Raw genomic sequence first — 24,353 nt, forward strand, 5'->3', positions numbered from 1 at the left:
CTAATCCCTTTAGCTCCCTGCCCTAGTATAGCTCTATCTCTCTAACTTTAGTCTTATTATTAATTTGCTTTATTACTTTAGTAGTATTATTAGATAGTATAAGGAGATTAAAGTATTATTATAGAGAAGAAAGAGGAGATTATATATAAGGAGAAGGTTAAGAAGCAGAGGGGTTTATTAGTTAAATATATTAATGAGAGAGAATATTATAGACTGAGTCTAGATTATTAGAGGATATATTATAAATATTATTTTTTCGCTTATTTATAGCTTTATTGCCTTTTCTATTACTTTTGCCTTTACTAGAGTCGCTACCTGAAGCCATATTTGATATATCTTTAATAAAGAAAAGCTTTAATAATAGTATTATATATCGGAATCGAAGTTATTTTCGGAAGAAGGTTAAGGTTAAGGTTAAGGCTAAGATTAAAGTTAGTATAGCTATATCTTTATTATTTATCTTTGGGATATAAAGATATATATTTAATATAATTATTTAAATCCGAATAAATTTATAATAAATAATACCTGAAAATAGAAATATTAGTACTTAATAGCCCTAGGTTAAGTATATTTAAATATTAAAAAAATTATAATTTTAGGTATTATAGTTATAAAAATAAAAATAAAAATATTCTTTCTCTTACTAATTCGTAAAAGCTAAAATATACTAATAATAATTAAACTATACTTAATCTATATAGTTAACTAATTTACTTTACTAATTATAAATAATTCGAGGTAATTTAAATCTTCTCAAATCTTTATATATAGCTTATTATATAAATTTCTATATTTTTATATTTAATAATACTATAATTATAATTTTTGGATAAGAAGAATTTCCTTATTCTAATATATATAATTATATTTATTTCTTATTTTTCAAATATATAGTTATTAAATTAGAGAGGCTCAAGAATTCTAAGTAATACTTTCTCCTGAGAGATATATATCTTTAATAAATAGCAAAAGTAAATATGGAATTATATAATAATATAACTATCCTATACTAGTAACTTTATTTTCTATAAAACTATAACTCTATTCTATTTTTACTCTAAAACCTCTATTCTTCTTCTATATTTTTTCGACTTCGCTATTAATACCAAGAGCTTCTATTCTCTACTAATACCTTCTCTATTAATACCTTTATTAATACCTTTATTAATACCTTTATTAATACTAAAAGCTAGTATCTGACTGCCTTATAACCTTCCTTTCCTCCTCTGAACTCCTCCTTACCCCTTTTCCAAACTCCTCTTTCTTATCCCTCTTTCTTTAATACTTCTTCCATTAATACCAAGAGCTAGTATCTAACTATCTTATAACCTTCCTCTCCTCCTCCGAACCCCTTCTTACCCCTCCTCCGAACCCCTTTTCCTTACCCCTCCTCTTTTAATACTTCTTCTATTAATACCAAGAGCTGGTATCTGACTGCCTTATAACCTTCCTCTCCTCCTCCGAACCCCTCTAAACCCCTCCTCCGAACCCCTCCTCCTTTAATACTTCTACTAATAATACTAAAAGCTGGTACCTGACTACTACTTCCGGGTTACTTTTATCCAGAACTCCTATACTATAAGTCTTTAATCCACTTGCTTCTTAGAAAGCTAAATTTTAGATCCCTTTTTCCTTTCTCTAATATCTCCTTCTTTCCTTTTCCGATATCTCTTATATCTTTAGGCCCTTTAGGAATACCCTCTTTCGAACTTCCAAAAAAGAGGCTAACTCCTATTTAGATTCCTCCGAACTTTAATACCTCCTCTCCTTCTTTAATACTTATAAAAGCCTTCGGGCCATTACTAAGTACCCCTATTCTTTATCTTGGAATATATACTAACTTATTCTTATAGGAAATAGCCCTTCTCTTTCCGATCTCGACTTCTTTAATATATACTTCTTACTTTCGGGCTATTTAGACATCTCTCTATTCGCTTTTATAAAATATATACTAATTTACTTTTTAGTTCCCCTTGCCTTACCTCTCCTTTAATATTACTATATATATACCTAGTTAGTACTAGTTCTTATAACTCATAGTTAGGCTTTCTATTTATTAAATATCCGGATATTTTATTTTACTTTTACTTTATATATTTTGTTTTATATACTTTACTTTTCTTTTATTATAGGTTAGGACTCAAATAGTATTTACCTTAAGTACTTATACTCTCGGGTATATAAGATTTCTATAGATCTTTCGGGATTATAAACTAGTTTACTTTAGTTCGGGAGAGCTTCCTCGAGAGTATTTCAGGAATTATAATATTTACTATAATCTTTCTTAAAAATTAATATAGTATGGGTATTTCTGGTCTATTTTCTCTCTATAGAGCAAACCACTACCCTAAGTCTATATAAAAGTCCTAATTATCCCTCGAGTTAAAGTATAGGTATTTCTTATTTCTATTAAATTAGATATAAAGGATAGTAGGTGCCTTTAGACTAGACTATAGTACTAGTTAAGTACTAAGACTCCCTATACTTATCTCGCAAACTTATAGTTCGAGATATATTATATTTAATAGGGCTTTCATATCTAATTACTTTATACTATAGTAAAACGTCTTGGTATTATAATTAGGGGAGTTCTATTTTATAATCTTATCTATTACTTATAGATTTTCTAGCTAATAAGTCTTGGCTAATAGCTAAGAAACTTATTAGCTATTTTATCTAAAGCCTCTAAGAGCGGGAAGTTGCCTTAATAAAGACTTAGTATTAAAAATAGGTTTAACTAATTAATCTAAATAAGGAGTTTATAGCAGGAGTCTCTATATATAAGTAATTCCATATAATAAACTCAAATCCTTATTCCTAGTTATATAAGTAAGCCATATAAGAAACTCTTTCTGGCCTATTAGAATAGTCCCTGTCCCTGGTTATATAAGTTATAATATATAATAAACTCAAACTTTTCTTGGGTTATCTTTAGAAGAATTAGTAAGCTTTTCTAGATAGATTTATTAAGGCCTTGGTTTTCAAAAGTATTAGTCTAGCCTTTTTACTTCCTTTTTAGGTAATAGTTCGGCTCTCAGGAATTATATATAAATATCGGAATAAATAAGGAGATATACTATATATATTTTCTGGATAGATTAGGATAGAACCTATAAGATTCCCGTAATATTTTTATTAAATCTATAATACTAGCTAGCAAAGACTTTAATAACTTTAATAAGACTTGAATTATAAGCCCGACCCTCAGATTTCCCGCTTAACTTAAAGATTAAGTAGTCTATAATAGGTTGCCTATTATAGAATATATTATACTTTTTTCCCAAAAAGTACCGGGTACTAGTAATAGTCCGGAAGCCCTAAAGCCCTTGAGACTCTTTATAAGTTTCGGGCTTTAGGGCTTTTCTATAGCTAGCCAATTATATAAAGTCACGTGACTATACGGGTCCGGTATTAATATAAAGCAATTAGTAACTTTATATATAGATATAGTATGGTTTTTAGTATAGCTAGTCTAATATATTATATATCTATATATAAATACCTATAATTTCATTATTATAATATAATATATCCTTAATATAAAAATCCCTTTATAATCCTAGACTTTTAGGAGTCTCCTCTATACTAAAGGCAAAGTATATAATACTATTTAGGTATTAAACTCAAAAGGCAAAGAATTATAAAGGCCCTAATAATCATAAGACTTTATAAACTTGAATGGATTTAAGTATTATAAAAGTATTAAATTTAGTAGCCTAACTTTTAAATTATATAAGAACTAATTAAAGAATATTACTTTAAAGTATTAATTATAAATTTCAAGTATATATATATATTCATAAGGAAATAAGACCTAAAATAGTACTAAGCTAATTATAAGATATAGGAAAAAGTATATTAGATATTAGGCCTATTTTTTCTTAACTACCTTAACCTTGGCAAATATTTATATATAATTTATTAGACCTTATATAATAGATTTATTTAGGAGAAGTAAGATTAATTAGCCTAGAAAGTTTAATAATAATAATTAGATTTCTATCCGGGGTAATAAACAGAATACTAGTAGTAGCCCGGGTACCTTGGGTTTTACTTATAAAGCTAAAGATATTATATCCGTTAATTCTCTATATCTAATAAGGAAGAGAAGTAGTATATTTATATCTCTAATATACCCGTTACTATAAAGTAATACTTATACGGTTTATAAAATTAACTATAGTTCCTTCTACTAGAGGAAAGGATAGTAAAATTAAAGGAGGATCTAATAGCCTATTACTATTATTATTATTATTACTATTAGGATTAGCTTTAGTAGTACTTTTAGTAGTACTTTCTATATTATCTTATAGCTCTTAGAAGTCGGTAAGTAAAGAAGAATCCTGATATATATAAGTTAATTAAACCTAAAAACAAAAAAGGATCTATAGAAAAAATAAAGAATAGAAGCCAGAATTAAAGAAGAGAATTATATATATACCTTTATTTACCTACCGGTTTATTAGATTCTTTCTTGCTCTTAAAGTCTTATACCTATACTAGTAGGTAATACTTTTCTGGGCTTTCTGGGCCTCCTTAGTCTATTATTTAATCTCCTCAAATTACTATATCTTCTAAGCATTTTTTAGCTCTTTACAAGTAATTTTAAAACAGAGATCTTTATATAGAGTTTTTTTCTAAGCATTTTCTAGCTCTTTATAAGTAATTTCAAGACAAATATCTTTATATAGAGTCTTATTCTAGTATAAAATAAGGAAAATTATTTAGATACCCTTAGGGCCCAGATATATACTATAGTAGGAAAGGTTAAAGATAGTTTAGATAAAACCTGGTAAGACCATAAGTTCCTGGACTCTTTTATTATTAGGACTAGTATAGAATACTAGTTTATTTATATTATTAATAAATTAATAATAGCAGATAGATTTGCTAATACGGAGAAAGAAGTAAGGGAATAGCTACTAAGAAACTATATTAGAAAAAGTAAAAAAGACTCGATTATTTATTTTAAATCAAAAGCCACCTATTAAAAAATATCTATTAGAATTCATATAGAGAATCTAGTAAAAGAAATAGGAGAAAACTTACTACTGATTTCTTTAGAAAGTTAGATAGTTCTTTGCTTAGTTCTCTAATTCTTTATATTATTAAATACCCACTTATAGAGAACTAGCTATAAAACTATAGTCTGTAATTCTATAAGACTAGATCCGGCCATATTTTGATTTATAAGACCTTAAAGGGCTCCAGGTAGCCTATTACTAGTATAAGGAGCTATAGCCTAAATAGTGGCCTGAGTAACTCTTGCATTTATAGTTTATTAAGCTTATATAGTAGTATAAGTACTACTAGAAAAGTAATTAGGTCAAGTAATATGGCTTGTAGTAAAAGGAAATATAGAAGGAAGTAGTTATAGGGCTATTAGAGCAGGAGGAGCCTGGAGTAAAATAGAACTAGTACCTAATAGCTATATAGTAATAGTAACTAGAGAAATAGATATAGTAGATATTTCTAGAAGAAAAGATACGGGATAAGGATACTAAGAAGAGCTAGGGATCTAAAGTATCCCAGATATAAAGAGGGGGGCAGATACGGACGGAATTCCAGAGCTATAAGGTTTAAGTCTATTAGTATTACTATTCTAGGCAAGTAAAGTAATAGTCTTTATATTATATTTATTATTAGTAGATTAATAGAACTTATAATATTAGATATTACTATACTAGTATTTGGCTATAGGATATATAATATTAGGGCAGGTTCTAAGAAACGGTAGTACTATTTTAAGAGATAAGAATTTAAGGATATAGAATATTTATATAGTAAATAAACTTAATAATTCTATTAGTATTATTCTTAAAAGTAAGAAGAGGGTTTCGAAAATAATATATTTAATAATAAATAATACCTATCTTAATATATCTAGTTATTTTATAACTAGCTTATTTAATTACCCTATATTATTAGGAATATTACTAATAAAAGGCCATTCCTGGGTAAAGTCCTAGACTATTAGGAACTATATAGGTATTCTTCTGGCCTATATATTATTTATATATTCTATATTTATTAGGATAACTTATTTAAGGATCCTATTCCGTATAATAATAGTATTATATCTACTAGTTAGCTTCTCGGACTCTCCTAATATCGGTAGCTACCCTAAGGCTATATATATCCGGACTATATATTAGAGCTAGTAGTAAGCTTAAATATATAGTCAATTACCGTTTCTATTAGTATTTCCTATACGAATATCGGCTATATTTATACCATAAGATATAAGCTTCTAATAGTACTATTCTAGTATTTCTCTCGGTAGAAACTTATTAATATCTATATTAGTATATAAGTAAACTATTTATATAGAGCTATATAAGGTTATATTACTTACCCTAAACTAAATAATTATTAAGAATTATATTATAAAGCTTTATATCTATAGGGCGACCCTAGTATTATGCCTTACCTAAGGGCCTTATATATAGTCTAAATAGCTTACTAGCTACTATATTAGGCCTAGATCTGTCTTTTCTAATCCTATAGATATTTCACAAGTCCGCAAACCTATATATCTCGTTTTGGATCTACTATATATAAAGTACTAGTAAAATAATCCGGTTCTATAGGTATTAGTAATTATAATTCCCGGTATAAGCTAGTTCCTAAAAGTAGTTCTATATATACTAATCGGAATTAGTTATATAATCCGGTACTATAATATAAGATCTAATAGCCTTAATAAAAAGCGGTATAATTATTAGTATCTAATATTTCCTTCTAATAATAGAAAGAATAAGAGGCAGATATAGGGAAACGGAATTACTTATATACTACCGGTATAGCTAGCTTTTCTAAAGCTCTTACTACTAGAATTTAACTTACTAATTCTCGGTACTTTTCCCAGAAATAAAGTAGTCCTCTATATATATAACTAACGGATCGGCTATCTGTAAGAATATAAAGTATACTTTAGTAATAAGGGGAAGTTTAGAACCTCGATTAGCCCTAAAGAAATAAGGATAGTAGCCTATTTAAGTATAAATCTAAAGATACTACTATATAACTAAATAGGTAATCTAATTAGAGATTCTAATATATACCCAGATAATATTATATAAATAAGTATTAATACAAGTATATATCTCGATCCCAAATAGTAATAGCTTATTATATCTATTAATTAACTAAATCTAGTCCGGCCCAGGTATAATATATTCTCTCTTCTTGAACTATATCTATTATATTTGTAGTATAATTACCTCGGGATCCAAGAGTCATAATATTATATATAAGCTCTCCCTATAGATAATAAAATATATTAGTAAATAAGGCCCTAACTTTCCAAGCTAGGGCAAAATAGTAAAGTATAGAAAGACTAACCGGGTTACTAGTAAACCTTATTAACGGAAGTATATATATAAATACCACTGTCTATAACCTGTAATCCGCCTATTATTTAGCTTACTCTATAGTATTATAAATAATTACTTGTTTACTACTTGCCTGTCTATTATAGTTATATGGCAAATGAGACCAAGCTTCTTATATATACGGATAACTCTAGTAATTAAAGCTATATAACCATAATCCTTAAGATCCTTAAGTATTTCCTTATCTATATTTCCCAGATAATACAGGATTATAATCTATATATAAAGGAAAGGTATATCTACTATTTGAGTATATATTTGGATATTCCATTCTTATAGTCGCTATTGGACCGTATATAGATTAACTGAGATTCTATATAAATCTTTTAATTTATTTATAATTTCTTCTTAATTAATATTTATACGAGTCTATTTAGTAATAGCTTTATAATATAGTAATAGATTTATTAAAAGTCATAGTATTATTTTAATGAAATCTACTAAGTTATTTTAATAGGGGTTAAGTTCAGGGCATGCTTTACTATCGTAATATACTTTTTAGTAATATAAGCACTAAAAAACTCAAGTAATATTACCCCTATATGATTTTATTAATTAATTACTAAAAAAAAGTAATTAGCCGGCTTCTCAGTTATTTTAACAGTTTAATTTTCTTATTTCTAATCTCGGGAATATTAAGGAAGTCATTAGACCCTGTTAATAGCATTATTCTAGAAGGGCTTATAGCCTATAGTCACCTGACTACAGTAATTTGCAATAAATACTTAATTTTATATTATACTACCCGGCCCAATTTTGGTACGATTTCATACGGTAGTATGGGCTCTCACTTCGTTAATTAGACAAGCAAGCAGCCTTACTATTGTTGCATTATCCAAGCCGAAAGTCACGTATGGGTACTATACCCCTAATTAGGAATTCTGCCTTGGGGAGGAGGGGGGGGGGGGCGCCAGTGCGAAAATCAGAAAATCAGAAAATCACTTTTCGCTTCTCGGATTTGTCCGCTAGCTAGCTGTGGGCCTCAGTAGGCTCGGTCATACTCTTATCCGGTCCCTCATTTTATCCCGCCAAAATTTTGCGAGGCGACCCCGCCATACATTCCAGTTCAGAGGAAAATGCACCACATCTAAAGGTACAACAACGCGCCCGGCGTTGCTTTTGCAATTTCAACCTTGCCCTTATGTTTGCAGTGCCATATTAATTCACTCGCTCACCAGTCTACTCGCATTGTTCCAACATAACCCGGAACAATGGAGTACCTTACCCTACCAGGAGAATCCTGCTACACGCAAGCAGAAACAGAAAAGCTTAAGAAGGCGATTCTGGCACGAGGTGGTCCGAAAGTACTGAATTTACAGGGCTGCTGGGTACATTATGTCCATTTAGGACAGCGCGATTCGGTAGGGTTCCTTTCAGAACATGAAATAGCGCCGTGCTGATGGCATATACCATAAACAGGCTGTCCAAGAGAAAATCAAGCAGCTCCTTCCAGATACGACCTCTAGCCCAGACATACTCGGAACTGCGAACACCGCACGAAGCCAAATTTACTATGTCACACCACGAAATATCTCTCCTTGGAGTTCCAAAGCTACCAGCATTGCCCACGTCTGTGGAATTAAGAACCAAGTCCGACGCATCGAGCGAGGCCGTGCGATATCGATTGAATTTGAAGAACCTTTCCAAGGCGGAAACGAGATATTGTTCAGAGACGCGTTATACGACAGGATGACCGAGAACTTCGGCACAGACGAGCCGAGTCCAGGAAGGATGTTCATTGAGGGACAGCCATATCCCTTGGAACTCATAGACTTGTTCGCGGAAGGGTCTACACCCCTGGAAATATTGAAGGCATACAACACAAAACGAGGTCTGGCACTCGACGAGAACGAGATGGAATACCTCGTCCAGGCTTACAAGAATCTCGGCAGACAGCCACATGATATTGAGCTTTTTATGTTTGCACAAGTCAATTCCGAGCATTGCAGACACAAGCAGTTCAACGCCGATTGGAATATCGACGGCATTGATATGGGCAAGGGCAAGAGTCTTTTCGACATGATCCGGAATACGCATAGAGAAAATCCCCAGTTTACGGTTTCTGCATATTCTGACAATGCCGCCGTATTAGAAGGAGAAATGGCTAGCTTCTGGGCCCCAGACTACTCAACGGGCAGCTGGAGACAGACGAAGGAAAAGGTTCATTTCCTGGCCAAGGTCGAGACGCACAACCACCCAACTGCAATCTCTCCATTCCCCGGAGCAGCTACCGGATCCGGTGGTGAAATCAGAGATGAGGGTGCGGTGGGGAGAGGGTCAACTCCGAAGGCCGGGCTCTGTGGATTCTGGGTTTCGGATCTTTTATTACCAGACCACTCTGAGTCTCACCCGTGGGAGATAGATATTGGAAAGCCAGCACACTACGCAAGCAGTCTAGATATTATGCTTGAAGCGCCCATCGGAAGTGCTAGGTTTAACAACGAGTTTGGTCGTCCTTGTTTGACTGGATGTTTCCGAACTCTGTTGGCTGATGTCGACGCGGGAAGTGGTGGCCACGAGTTCCGGGGTTATCACAAACCTGTCATGATTGCCGGAGGTGTGGGCACGGTTCGACCCGAGCATGCGCTCAAGAGCGGAAGAGATGTCAAAGAAGGAGCCCATGTTATTGTTCTAGGAGGTCCTGCAATGCTGATTGGACTTGGTGGCGGAGCTGCGTCAAGTAATGCATCAGGCGAGGGCTCTGTTGAGCTTGACTTTGACAGTGTGCAGAGAGGCAACCCTGAAATGCAACGACGAGCACAGATGGTCATCAACGCCTGTGTGGCTCTTGGCGAGAACAACCCAATCGCTTTCATTCATGATGTAGGTGCAGGAGGGCTGTCAAATGCCTTGCCCGAGCTCGTCAAGGACGCCGGGTTTGGTGGGAAGTTCGAGCTCAGACAAGTCGAGAACGCGGACCCGAGCATGAGTCCTTTGCAAATTTGGTGTTGTGAAGCGCAGGAAAGATACGTGATGCTCGTCAACAAGGAGGGTCTCAGTAGGTTTGTCAGCATCGCAAGTAAGTTCTTTCTCTGCATTCGAAGGAGGTACCAATTTTGCTAAATGTTACTAGACCGAGAGCGGTGCGGTTTCTCAGATGTCGGAACTGCCGTTCCCAAAGACGAGAGCGGAGTTGCTAGACTTGTCTTAACGGACAGAGAGTCGGTCGAATATCCTCGGCCCATCGATTTGCCGATGTCCGTATTGTTTCCGGAGGGCAAAAAGCTGAGAAACAGTGTGAAGTCGAGGAAATTAAAACTTAAACCGTTTGATCCGGAAAAGGCTCTCGTCGAAAGCTATCCCAAGAAAACAGAAGACGAATCACTGAAGCAGGCTGTTAAACGGGTCTTCGCGTTGCCCGCAGTGGGTTCAAAATCCTTCCTCATCACCATTGGAGACCGCACTGTTGGAGGTATGACAGTTAGGGATCAGATGGTTGGCCCATGGCAGACTCCAGTTGCAGATGGTAAGGATATTTCTATGCCAAAACTCTGTTTTCTTGTTTGAGAGCTCAGAGCCAGTCAGTAATCATATACTAATTTGGTGATAAGCCGCTGTCACAATAACGGCGCTAAACATAGGAGATAAAATCAAGACTGGAGAGGCTATGAGCATGGGTGAAAAGCCTACACTAGCTCTTATTTCACCTGCGGCGTCAGCTAGAATGGCAGTAGCTGAGAGTTTGATGAACTTGGCCGCCGCACACGTCCTTGGGGACCTCCCCCGTGTTCGATTATCAGCCAACTGGATGGCGTCGATCAAAAGCGAAGGGGAGGGTGCCGCTTTGTATGAAGCAGTCCACGCTATAGGCATGGAGTTGTGTCCCCAACTTGGTATCAGTATACCTGTTGGAAAAGATTCAACCTCAATGAAGGCTTCGTGGAAGGACCAGCAAAGTGGAGAGGCTCAGAGTGTTACAGCTCCTATGACAGTTGTAATTTCAGCATTTGCTCCGGTTGCCAATGTTCGGAACACTTGGACACCTGCTCTTCGAAGACTTGAAGATGTTGGGGAAACTATATTGATGTATGTGGATCTTGCTGAAGGCAAGCAAGCATTAGGAGGCTCTGCACTTGCACAAGCATTCGGACAGCTTGGAAACGAAGCACCAGATGTTCGAGATTCGGACCGCATCATTGACTACTATGACGCCATTGTCCAACTCCACGAGTCTAGAATTGTTCTGGCTTATCACGATATTTCAGATGGTGGAATGCTTACAACAATCGCTGAAATGATGTTCGCCGGTCGTTGCGGTGCAGAGATCATGATTGATTCTGTTGCGAAGAGCTCCTCACTACCCCATATTCTCGCGGCCCTGTTCAACGAAGAACTGGGCGGAATCTTCCAAGTTCGGAAGTCGGATGAAATCAACTTCAACCGGTGTTTTGCGACCTGCGGTCCACCCAAAGGGTTGATCAAGAAGATTGGTCGAATACCCGCAGTATCGAAGCAAGAGCTCGCCATTCGCTATGGACAGAAGGAAATTTTGCGTATGGGGCGCTCTGAGATGCAACAGCACTGGTCACGGACGTCCTACCAAATGCAGAGTATTCGAGACAATATCGAGTGCGCCGAAGAGGAATACGAAAGCATCAAAGATGACCGTAATCCCGGACTGCACTATAAGCTAACGTTTAACCCGAAGGATACAATTCTCCCATTTGCATCATCCATCACATCTGTCTTCGCCAAGGCACCTCGTGTGGCGATCCTCAGGGAACAGGGTGTCAACGGTTACGCCGAAATGGCATTTGCCTTCAAGGCAGCAGGCTTCGATGCCATTGATGTCCACATGACTGACATTATTGGAGGCCGCACTCTCGAAGACTTCGTCGGCATTGCCGCTTGCGGCGGTTTCTCATACGGTGACGTCCTCGGCGCCGGCCAAGGCTGGGCCAAATCTATCCTCATGCACGAAGAGAATGCCCGTCCTACGTTCCAGAACTTCTTCGCTCGCAAAGACACCTTCGCCCTAGGCGTCTGCAATGGCTGCCAGATGCTCACTCGAATTGCGGAACTCATCCCTGGCACAAACTACTGGCCTCTCTTCCTCGAGAATAAGAGCGAGCAATTTGAAGCAAGAGTCTCGATGGTCAAGATCGAGGATAACAATAAGCATCCTTCCGTTTTCTTGCACGGAATGCATGGCTCCTCGCTCCCTATCGCTGTCTCGCACGGCGAAGGTCGAGCAAGCTTCAAACATACTCAGGACCTCGAGGCTATGAATGAGCATAACTTGATTCCCATCCGATACACTGATAATCACGACAAGGTGACGGAAAAGTATCCGTTCAACCCGAACGGTAGTCCAGAGGGGATTGCGGCCGTCAGGAGTCTCGATGGGAGGGTGCTCGCTATGATGCCGCATCCCGAGCGAACCATCATGGCGGATGTTGGGAGCTATGTTCCAAAGGAGAAGGCAGATCAGTGGGGTGAGTTTGGGCCGTGGGTCAGGATGTTTAGAAGTGCAAGACGGTGGGTTGGATGAGAGATTCTTCGGATTAGGGATGGATTTTCGGGTGGGCTTTTTGCTAAATGATGGTGTTTAGAGTCTACTTGCATTTAAAGAAGGAATGAAATATTAGATTAACAGGTTGAGGCCTTTTACTACTGGTTGTGACGGTGCCTGGATCTTTCTGCTTGGCTAGTATTCAAGCTAGTTCCAATATCAATTATCTGGATGCCCTGAATGTCAGAAATCGGACTTGGGATCAATCTTGTTTAGAAGATGGGGAGGGTGTCAAGAGCAAGTAGCGACCATGAGATGAAATCGGGTTTTGAGTTCAAAAATTTACGGGCAAAACGTTCATTTATGATAATATAACTACTTTGAGTGCACAGACCTGGAATACATGTTGTAAGTTGTTTCATTCTTCTATAAGTTCTGGGTCAATGAGAGTTTTCTGAAGTTGAGAGTGAATCTCGAGACTAGGATTGTTGCGTATCCCTTTGATGTAAGTCTTACCAGATGTGATGGTACACTGAGATCCTCTTCAATCTGGAACTGGCTCTTCTCCATATTGAAGCAAAAAGCTTGGCTGATACCTCACTCTAGGATGCGCGCTACTATTCATGTCTGAGGATTGAACTGTCAACTCCCTCAGCCTCGCCAAGTGCCACTTGCAGGTATCTTCCAATAGCTCATATCGCGATTTCGCGGTGCTATTTGAACTTTCTCACATGGCAGTTCAACGCTCCGGAAGAAGTGCTTTGCTCTTTGGTTTGGCTTTTGAATTCCCAGACGTTTGTCGGGATTTTAGGACTACAATAGACTCTCCAAATGAAAGAGCTGGAATACCGTAGTGGACGAGGAATCGGCGGAAAAGATTAAAAAGATGCTTCTTGCAAAATAGGTGTGGGGTACCTGGGCTCGATCCTTCTCTAAGGCACTAAAATTGCAGTGCTTTCGTTTATCGGCCTTACTTTGTTCCCCATCGAGTACACCCCTTTTCTTAAGCGAGGTTTGGTTTTGCCAAGACCAGACAGCTACGGCCAGGGCCAATAGGTTCAGTGTCTTTAGATGTACCCCCAATAGACTCCCAAGCTCCGAGTTTCAGCCAGAGCCCCTTTTATCGCATAGTATAAGGCAACAACAAGCTGCGGCCAGCATGACGGTTCGTGGTCACGTGGACAACCCATTCTGCAGCAGAGCCTTAAGTATTCCGTAGCACGGCAGCCGGTTTCGGAGGCACTTGGAAAGCTGGACCCCAATGCCCGAACTCAGACCTTCATTGAAGTGCTCCATCGCGCTCTTAAACAAAGGGCTCACCTGCATGGAACCCTGAAAATGGCCTCCTCCATATCCCTCAAACATCACCACCAAACATGGTCACGAGACAGCTACCTCATTTCCACCGACCCATCCCTAATTCCAATCGCCAAACTCAACACATTTTTCGCATCCAAGGATGTCTATTGGGCAACCCCTTTACCGGAAGAGGTCATGCAACGGATGCTGCAAAGTTCGCTCTGCTTCGGCTTATTCTCCACCGAACCAGGAACACCCACTCATTCCCACTCTCATGAGGCAGAATCGACAGATAATTTCCTAGGCCTCGCACGCTGCGTTACCGATTTCACGACCTTCGTCTACTTGACTGATGTCTACATCGATCCTGCATATCAAGGAAAGGGATTAGGGACTTGGTTGATGGAGTGCGTCCAAGAGGTTATTGAGTCAATGCCGAACTTGAGACGGAGTATGCTGTTGGCAGGTGATTGGAAAAGAGCGGTCCCTTTCTACGAAAGGATTCTAGGGATGGAACTTCTTGAAAGCAAGAAGGGAGAGGATGGGAGTGGGCAAGGATTGGCGGTGTTGATGAGGAAGGGGAAAGGAAATCGTGATCCTTAGGAGGGATTCCCTCTTTGTTATCTATTCACACCAGAAAGTAGCTATCAGAACTCAAACAGCTCGACAAATGAGCCCTCGAAATTCACGTTTCCGTTCGCCTTTCGTATCGTCATTCATACGGCGCGACGCCAATAACCAACTTCTTTACAAATTCAACATACTTCGCATCCGCTCCATCTACCAATGTGACCTTCTTCATCTCTCCCTGAAAATTATCTCCACCAATAACCGCCACAGGCGCTTCAATAGCCATCGGATTATTCCAAATAAAGCTATTCGAGTAATCTCCAATCGTAGCCGTGAACTCAAGTACTCTTTCCTCACTCGTGGTAGAAGGCGTGACGGAGAGATATGTTGCGTTGTCAATGCGATTAGACTAACGTGCGTCCAGACGTGGAGAGGGAGAGTGTAGTTGAGAACATATGCATTCCCGCCTGTAATGAGCATCACATTACTGATGCTCCCGTTTCCTGTAAGGAGGGAGGATGCGGAGCCTGAGAAGAGAGTGCCGGGTACTGAAGAAGTTGGTCTGACGGAGAATGCGAGTGTGTAATTCCTCCCTTTCGACGTCAAAGGAGTAGTGACCGAGCATCCCATTCTCAACGTGAGAACCGAGTCTGCCACACTGCAATCTCGCTTGATTGTGCCATCGCACCCATTTCCAGACTTATCGTAAACTGTCCCTGTGCTCGAGAAATCGTAAGACAAGATTGTGTTGGTTCTCGAATCAATTCTCCGGTCGAGATGCTGTCCTGGAATCGCGGCATGTAGAGTCTCAAAGATGGAGAAATATTCGTGCATGAGAAGGTCACCTCCCCATTGTTTGTCACCGAGTGCTGGAAGACCTTCACGTAGAGCATAATAAGCCTCAATAACTGAGGTACTATTTGGACCAAAATCGTTCCACAGTGCTGGCATCTGGCCGAGAACATATGGGCTATCATGTGGTGGATTGTTGCTTGCGTTGGATTTGTCGAAGATATACGGTGCTGTGGGACCGCCATCTGGTGCGCCATGGAAGATAAGGCTTATGTTGAGTTTTTGAGGATAGCTGCCTGACCATTTGGCGACAATGTAGAATTGGTCGTCGGTATTGAGAACGTGGTAGCCGTTTTTCATGAAGTCGAAGTAGGGGTTTGCCTCGAAGTATTCCCAGTGCTGGATTGAGACATTGTGATTGATATTCATCTCATTGACGATTTTTGAGGGTGGAAAGGTTCCCCAAATGCGAACTTTTTTGTCAAAGTTTTGGCCAATATAGGTATGCATGGTATTGACGTAGAGATTGTAGTCGGCTATTTCTGAGCTTGAGTATTCGTCTGCACCAAGATGAACGGTCTTCGAATGGAACCAAGGCAGAAGAGTACCCCAAATAGTTTCCATAGTTGGGATGGTCCCTGGATGGGATATGTTCAGCAGCGTGAAGTCCGTATCAAGAGCCAGTTCGGGTTTCCACTGGTTGATGACAAGAGCATGCCCAGGTGCTTCGATCTCAGGTATGATAGTGACACCTCTACTTGCACATGATTGCTGGATATCCTCAAAATCGGATTGAGAGTATGATTCATTTGCGCGCTTGTTGAGATCTTCAACGGCAGGGTCTGGCGAGTTGAGTCGAAACGCAGAATAGAAGTCCAACTTTTCTTCATATGTGAGGGCTGGGTTCAGACCAGGGCTATCGCTGAGGTGAAGGTGGAAGGTGTTCTGCTTGAAAAATGACAAATATGAACACATTTCAATCAAGAACTCTGGTGGGTAATAATGTCGCCCCACATCGAGCTGTAGGAAGGGTCAGCATTTAGATCCGCCAAACGGGGAAACACTTACAAAAGTTCCCCGAACCCCCCATCCAGATGCATCAATCGCACTTCCCGAGCTCAATTGCATGCCATTACTCAATACACCTTGCTGTAAAATCGAGCGCGTTCCCCAGAATGCACCCAGCGGGCTTGCCCCCGTGATCACAATTCCATCCTCCGTAATATTGATAGAATACCCTTCCGAAGTTGGTCTTCCGGCAGCATCCAAGTAATGACTTGAATTCCCAATCGTCATGAAAATTGAATTCGGCAAAGCAGCTTCGCCGGCCCTCGCCGGGACTTTCAGATCGAGGGAGGAGAAGAGGTCATCGCTGAAGGTAGAGGCAAAGCTCCTCAACGAGGGAGGAATGAGCGTTTCTCCTTCAGTATCAACGGTGTTCTGGTACTTTGTATCCACTATGATGTATTTCAATTGCCTGAGGGAGAAAGTTTCTTTCGGGTCTGATTCAACGAAGGGTACTGTGGGAATTCCAAGCCATCTCGCAGCTGTATTCCGTCAGACAAGGATTTTGTTCTGGCGAAGGTAGACTCACATGTTCCCAGAGGGAAGAAGAGACTCACCGCTGTGATAGCGAATGCGATTCTCATGATTGAATGTCCCCCGGCTAAATCATACAACGCGAGGATCTCGGCTTGACAGTCTCAAGTTATATCATGAAAACTTATAGCCCTACGAACAGCCGTCATCTCGTCCAAGACTCGGATCAAAGTCCGAAAGTTAATTTAATTATTCTGAAGATACCAGTACCCAGCAAAGTAACGTTGCTGTTATCGCTGATCCGCACTGGGCGATGATCAATAAAAGTGGGGAAGTAGGGGAGAAACTAAAACGACCCCTCCCCCCCGGGTATCGATTAGGGGTGTCGATTATGGCAGGGGTATTAACGACTTGTAATTAGCTACCTAAGCTCTTTAAAAATCTTAAGTTAGATTTTAGACTATAAAATGTGAAATTATTAACTTCTTTAATTTAAAGAGCTATTACTAATCCAAATTTTATAAAAGGTTTATATTTAAATAGTCCTTAATTAGTACTATGGAGAAAGAAAAACAAGTATTAAATTATATACAAGGATTTTCCACCATTGTAAAAGCAGTGCCAGACTCCCCAGCAACTTGTCCAATAGCAATACCAGCAATACCAGTAGCAGATGCAAGCGAAAAAAGGTAGTAAAGGAGGTTAACAGGGAAGCGGCGAATTGCGGTATTTCTGAGGCAAATTATCGGAGTTAGCTATTTCTTTGTATGATTATAATATGGATTAGGACAATTATGTACTTATCCTGCATATTTAGTATGGGTTGAGGCATCAATTATATATTAATATTGCATGTATAGAGTTGGAGGAAACGCTTTTACTAATACCTAACATTGCTCACTGGGAGAGTGGCATTTACAGTGTCCGGATATGTGAGAATTATGAGAACTCGCAGTCGAAATTGAATAATTAAAATCAAAGCAATACTATTAAGAATGAAGGCAGGTGTACGAATACTGTGGTAGTTGAACACAACTTTTTTTTCTTTGGTCCCACGGTCGGTTAGTAAGCTCGCCGCTTCTACTCAGGCGCTAATCACCCTCGGCTCACCCCCTCCTTACCCGAACTCGCCTGAGAAATTTGAGCAGTATAAAGGGGATAAAGAGGCATATCGTAGCTTTAAGGACGGAGGTAAATAAGTTGTATTGGCCTAATGAGCTACAGTAGTGCCAGCGTAGCAGACATCCAAGTGCCAAGACCACGTGACACACGTGACCCCGCCACAGTAGCCCTTGAACAGTATCTATTACTCACTCACGCATTTGATCTCTAATCAGGCTGGATATAGACTAGGGCCCTATCATATCATTTTTGTTAAGTTTTGGCGATAATCTCCGGGAGATCCAAACAGGCTCTTACGGAAAACGAGTCGATGAGATTGCACAGAAGAAATTCCTGTTCAAGACAGAAGAAGGATTGGACTTTGGCACACTAAATACTCTTGACGACAAAGTAAGTAAGGAAAATGATACGTTCGAAGACTATATCTAGCTAATGTGTTCTAGCATCTTCGAAATGTTGTGGGTTGTCGCATTAATCCAGAGAGCATCGTCAGTTGGAACGTAGCCCAAAGATTTTGAGATTCGCTTTCCCCTAAGTTTAAGAGATGGAATTACTGACGAGCGCCTCCCGCTGACCCTGGTCTAGAATTTAGTCTCTTTTGAGATTCCCATACTGTATTAAAGCCTGGCAGGCAATGTATATATTTCTTAGAGCATGAGGCTGAGGAATTTTGAGCGGGATTTCACAGGGTTGTTACTATTATATAGTAAGTACTCTACGACTTGTCTATTCTCTCTCTTACTTTAAACAAACTTGATATAATCATAGTTGTATCTATTAAAGTTTGTTTAGGACTTCGAAAGGATTCGGAATAGTCAAGAATATACAGATCAGCACAGAGACCGTCCTTCTTTTAAAAGAACTTAGAAAGGATATTTATGACACTAGATAATTGTATTCTAGCTAGAGAAAGAATGAATTACTCTTTGATCTGGACAGGGTCCTTTCAGTAATGCCTTCCAGGTTCTTTCACTTCTTTATATACATCACTTGATTCCTTGAGTTCCTTCAATATAATGCCATTGTCTACCGTTGACTAAGACACCAGATTTCGTTGCTTCAAGGGGGTAGTTGCGCTGCCAATTCCTTGACTCCTTTTTCGAATGGTCAAGCCTAGGATTTTACAAAGCGTTCGGCCGTGATCCAAGTCGTGAATTTTTCTTCCTGATTAGAACAAAAGCGGAGGGAAAGGCACAGGCCCTTGTGGTTCAGCTATTGAGCAGTGGGTCGCGGATATTTACAGTGGCTCACACCTCCAATCGTTACATGTAAAGCCTGCAGCAAACGGCTTACTGGAAATCCTTCTTGATCGTGTGGAACAAGTAGGCATCGAACCAATCGAGGTTGATATGAAGGATGGTGGACTGTAAGCTTGGGTCGTATCGTTCTTATTACAAGCGCCAATGATAGCTACAGGGCTACGCTAGTAGGCCGACTCTGCTTCACAGCCGTGCAAGGCAAAGCAATCACGTTTGGATTTGCGGCACGGGAATAACTTACACAATGAGTCGTTAAGTAGTAGATCAGCAATACATTCATTTAATTCAAGTTAAGTTAAGAATTTTGATTTTGTGCATTGAGGTCTGAATTAGGCGCAGGACAATACCAAGATGCAGCGCTCCGTTCGCTGTGGTTCCGAGGTCAAGAATGGGTTACTCAATGATCCGTAAATGGGCGCGGCGCGATCGTCGTACTTCAGTCTACCATTCGACCACCGAATTTATAATAGACTTCCTCCATAGTATGTCACACGTTACTTTAAGCTCACTGCTAACTTTACTAAAGCATTATATCTTTACGAGATAATGCAGTCCAGTAATGAAGATTGAATTCCAGAATATCTCTCTTAGCGCAGCTTTATGTATCTCTTAGTAGGACCAGCTCTCTGCCATGCCTTGGCACCGATCAACCCAATGGCAAGGCGTTCTGCAACCGGACCTTTCCATTCAACTAACAACACATTCGCAATTTGGTTCTTTGCTCTGTCGTTTTCCCCTCCTAATGCAGATTTGGGCAAGTCCTTTAGTAGTTCCTTGCTATAAGAAGAGCTGCTAGTGCTAGAGAGCAAGACCCAAAACCTTTTCATAGTAGAAGTGTCTTTCTCTGACGTGGCTGCGTTGAAAAGGATGCCAGCCACATCTCCACGGGATTCTTTGTGTCCGCCAGTATCACAATCAGTACCTTGAATATTCTCAACGTGACTCGGAATCTCATAAATAAAATCCTCCAGGATAGAAAATTTTGTAGCTTCGACTGTGAAGGCGATAAAATGGAGCGTATCAGGCAACATTGTCGGCGTGAAGAGAAGACGTTCTATTGTTACCGCAGACATAGCTCCCTCAAAACTAATCTCCATATCGTTCGTGGCAGTGACAAATCGTGTATCTCGTTCAATTGCTCTCAAAGCACCGCCGGAAATTTCTATAGAAATTATGTATATTCTCACTTCGAATGATTGAAACCACCGTATTGTCTGCAAATCGTTGAGCCACTTCATGTGATACGTCACCGGCCCAATCCAACCAGCCCAAGACCAACTGGGGAAAAATTCTTCAGACTCAGATGAGCCAGATCGACGATGCAAGATCCTTTCAGGAGCCCATAAAAGGGAGAAATCGAAAGGATTTTCAGGCAGTCCGTTCGTGAATCGGGTTCGAAAGTTTTCCATAGGGATCTGATCCATGAGTTCAGGTGGGTCCTTTGGTTTGAATTTGAAGAAGCTACAGGACTCTTCCAATCGAACGCCGAGACCATGAAACGCATTAAGTATGTCACTTTGATATGACAAGTCCCTCCTAGTATAAGTATTAACTATTCTGACATAGGCTGCGAGCCCCTCAATCGCCTCGGATTTATTCAACGGCTCCCAGGAGTCCCGAAATCTCACAACTCGTCCAGCATCGTTCTCAGCGGACACTCCCCTACTACAGGATAGAAAGATGTTCTGTTCCGTGAAATAGATCCTACGTTTTGAAAAGATTCTCTCTTGAAGGGTCCAGGCACGTCTCTCATAAGGCAGTGGATCTATGGCATCCAAATTCAGTGGTTGGGGAATGAGCAACATATTTTCGGTACCTCCTAGACATCTCTCCGGCCCAGTAAACTCGCGACTGATTCCGGGAAGGCCAGAATTCGCATTGATACTAGAAAGTGCTGCTATTGTAAGGCTTGCATGTCTATAAATGACATCCATATGTGCTATCTGGTCGTATTTCTGCTCCGCGTCATCTTGGATTATGTATAGAACATTACACCACAGGTATCGTTCTTTCAAAGCCTTTGTCATTTCCATGGCGTCCCGAATTGTTTTGGGGATTTTTTCTTGAAGTCCCAGAAGGGATGATTGCCGCTCCAAAGTTGCAATGTTTTCGATCATAGCCTGCAGTATAGCGACACCGCCCCAGACATAACTCAAGGCCAAGTATTTCCAATCTGAACGAGCTCGAACTAACCTTAGTTCGAGGACATCGATCAAGATTATGTCAACGTAAGATTTATATCTTTGGTCAGTATTCGGGTTACAGGTACTTGTATGTCCGACTTCGCAGTCACGAAGCCAGGAAAGAATAAGTGGATAATTGATCAGCCGCGGATTTCCATCCTCCCAGGCCTTGGAACTCATATCATCTAGATTGATAAGGCGTTTGTAGCGAGTCCAGAGGAATTGTTCATTCGTGGCAATTCTGATGCTACCATGATTGTGCTGAGTGCACAAGATCTCAAGGTGCCATCCTTTCCGTAGTGACGCTCTTTCATCGTTCTCGTCAGAGAGGTCCAAGCTGGGTCTAAGTGTCACAATGCTTTCCGAGCCGCAAATCTTGCTGTGCACAATCTTACAGAGCGCACAATATGGTGTTGAGATTCGGAGTTTGATGTCCTTTGATGATCCAAGGCTGTAACCGGTTTGGCTAAGAGAATATTCAGGGTAGCGCTTTACAGTAGCCTCAGTGCAGATCTGGCACAGGAGTTGTCGCGCCATTGTGTCTTCCTACCGACTCTGGTATACTTTGTCGATGAAATTTTCTATTCGAGGGTGGAATGCTTTAGAGGCAACTTGGAGATGGAAGGAATCACCATACTGTGAGTTGCGATCTGCGTTCAGCACCCCATATTTTAGCCGCCGCACCATTTTCTGGCGCGCACACTAACTTTATACAGACTCCATGATACTGGATAAATCCACAATAACTCCACAACCATGCATCCATTTCGTACAGTAAGTGGGCTAGATAAGAGCTATTAGCACGTCTATTAATAATAAGCTATGTTAACTTAGTACTGTTCTCAGCTACCCTAACTAAACGGGCTGTCGATAATTAGGTCACGTGGAAGGCTCGGTATGACTTGGAAAGGTGATTCTCAATTTATCTTAACCACACTACTACTAATTGGAGCCTATAGACTTTATATATATATATATATAGACTGCTAAGTTCCTATACGGCCGTACCTTACGGTCGTAACTGTCTATTAAGGACGAGACTGTTTCCTACGGCTGAGAAGGTCTTACAGCCGTTGCCACTAAGTAGATACCTTAGGCAGCAATATACCAGATCAGGCAATGTCTCAGCGGACGAAGGGATAGTTCAGGTAAGGTCACATGCACTGGGCGGATTGGAAATAGTAGCCTAAGGTTAGAAACCCAGGCTGCTACTCGACTAAAGTAACCCGCAATCCTCGTAACGTCCATCCCTGCGTGGCGGAAAACCCTACGTGCCGGAAAAAATGATAGGTACTTTGACTTTAAACATGTCAAACTCTCTACACATATCGATGTGTCCCAAATTTTTATATAAGTCGTGTTCCATAGCTGCCCCTGAATATTCTAACCCCTCCCACCAGAAAATTACCCTTGCATTATCGCCCTCGCGCCTGGTTTGTGGAATGTCTCTGTTTATCGCAAAATAGAGTTCCTTCACCACAGCTCCACCATTGAGCTCTTATCACTCCTAATACTTATATAAAGGTCATACCCGAGCTTTAGGACCTCGCTACTATGGCTACCAATTGTCATGAGCCTTGTGGCTGCTGTGGCGTCCAGATTCATGCAAGATCGCCACGCGGGTCAGTACCTCGGATCAAAGCGAGTGACTATTTTGGTTAGTGCGAAATAACCCCGCACGTCCGACAATATTTACGCTGTAATTTCAATTATGTAATCATTTGCAAAGCGTGTGGCTGACGTGAGGCTAAGGGCCTGTTTCGCACCCTTCGAGTATTCGGATATCGCCGATATCGTAATACTAGTATCCTAATATTATGAATATTCGCGTTTCGCATTTTTTTGGAAACTGGAGTTAAATACTAGTATTTAAATACCAGTATCTGCCCCTATACTAATCTCAGTATTTTCAGAATGACCTCTAGTAGGTTATTCTGAAAATACTGAGAGTTAAATGCTCGGCCTTAGGCTATTATATATACCTTAAACCCTACTTTTTAGGGGGTTTTCTATCCTATATCCGTATTTAATATTTAATTATATCTTCCTATACTATAACTATATTATTCTGGGACGAGTTTAATTATAAATTTAACTTAATTATTATATAAATTATACTTAATAATATTAAATACTAGAAAATAACCTACTATAATAAGATTCTAATATAAACCTTTCCCTGGAAAGATTACTATAAGACCCTAAACCTCCTTAATTATAACTATTTATACCGGTATTAAGAGTAATTATATATACTAATTATAATTTTTAGGGAATTAATTATATTCTGCCAAGAGAATACCGAATTATACTTATCTAAATATATCTTTATTAAAGAGAAGATATATATTTTTATATATATTATTAGATAGCCTATATTAAATTATAATATATAAGAGAAGTTCTTAAAATTAAGAGTAATAGTATTAAGGTATTTATTATAGGAATAATTTTATTATTATATTTCTAATAATATAATAAATAGGATCTTCTATAAAGTACTTATAGCTCTAAATCTACTATTCGAGTATATAGTAAAATAACCTAATTTAGCTATAGAGATATATCCTCGAATTATATAAGACCCTTAATTCTTGCCTTATTTTAATAATTATATTAGTGCCCTTAATAGAACTTATATTAATATATATCTAGGTATTAAAGTATAAGCTTTTTTAAGGAATTACTATAATTATCTTTCTTATAATATACTTATTACTTATTTATTTAATTTATAGTT

General features: G+C 39.1%; 4 protein-coding genes across 4 annotated transcripts; 2 read left to right on the forward strand and 2 right to left on the reverse strand.

Moving 5' to 3' along the window:
* Nucleotides 1-8,453: 8,453 nt before the first annotated feature.
* On the forward strand, nt 8,454-13,234 carry K444DRAFT_572111 (phosphoribosylformylglycinamidin). The gene is made up of 4 exons (XM_024877347.1): nt 8,454-8,758; nt 8,817-10,416; nt 10,471-10,863; nt 10,949-13,234. The coding sequence occupies exons 1-4, from the start codon at nt 8,609-8,611 to the stop codon at nt 12,886-12,888; spliced, it is 4,083 nt and encodes a 1,360-aa protein (XP_024729595.1). The 5' UTR covers nt 8,454-8,608; the 3' UTR covers nt 12,889-13,234.
* An 891-nt stretch (nt 13,235-14,125) lies between these two features.
* K444DRAFT_619404 (putative GNAT family acetyltransferase) lies at nt 14,126-14,880 on the forward strand. The gene has a single exon (XM_024881508.1). The coding sequence runs from the start codon at nt 14,188-14,190 to the stop codon at nt 14,749-14,751; it is 564 nt and encodes a 187-aa protein (XP_024729596.1). The 5' UTR covers nt 14,126-14,187; the 3' UTR covers nt 14,752-14,880.
* K444DRAFT_656140 (glycoside hydrolase family 20 protein) lies at nt 14,861-17,233 on the reverse strand (the record flags this gene model as incomplete). The annotated part of the gene is made up of 4 exons (XM_024886063.1): nt 17,105-17,233; nt 16,579-17,057; nt 15,172-16,530; nt 14,861-15,127 (listed from the first exon to the last, which is right to left on the reverse strand). Exons 1-4 carry the CDS (start codon nt 17,157-17,159, stop codon nt 14,861-14,863), a joined length of 2,160 nt encoding a protein of 719 aa, XP_024729597.1. The 5' UTR covers nt 17,160-17,233.
* A 3,438-nt stretch (nt 17,234-20,671) lies between these two features.
* On the reverse strand, nt 20,672-21,742 carry K444DRAFT_489013 (HET-domain-containing protein; the record flags this gene model as incomplete). The annotated part of the gene is made up of 2 exons (XM_024873176.1): nt 20,672-20,845; nt 20,915-21,742. Coding segments are annotated over 2 exons (1,002 nt in total), but the record flags the coding sequence as incomplete, so codon positions are not given.
* Nucleotides 21,743-24,353: the final 2,611 nt, after the last annotated feature.

This window comes from Hyaloscypha bicolor (genome assembly GCF_002865645.1).
Source record: "Hyaloscypha bicolor E unplaced genomic scaffold K444scaffold_165, whole genome shotgun sequence".
NCBI lineage: Eukaryota > Fungi > Ascomycota > Leotiomycetes > Helotiales > Hyaloscyphaceae > Hyaloscypha > Hyaloscypha bicolor.

Bases quoted from the DNA above. Each gene is read 5' to 3' on its own strand.
- K444DRAFT_572111 (XM_024877347.1), top strand. From the start codon at position 8,609: ATGGAGTACCTTACCCTACCAGGAGAATCCTGCTACACGCAAGCAGAA. The intron at 8,759-8,816 runs GTAGGGTTCCTT...TACCATAAACAG, and splicing joins ATTTAGGACAGCGCGATTCG to GCTGTCCAAGAGAAAATCAA. The intron at 10,864-10,948 runs GTAAGGATATTT...TTTGGTGATAAG, and splicing joins GCAGACTCCAGTTGCAGATG to CCGCTGTCACAATAACGGCG.
- K444DRAFT_619404 (XM_024881508.1), top strand. From the start codon at position 14,188: ATGGCCTCCTCCATATCCCTCAAACATCACCACCAAACATGGTCACGA.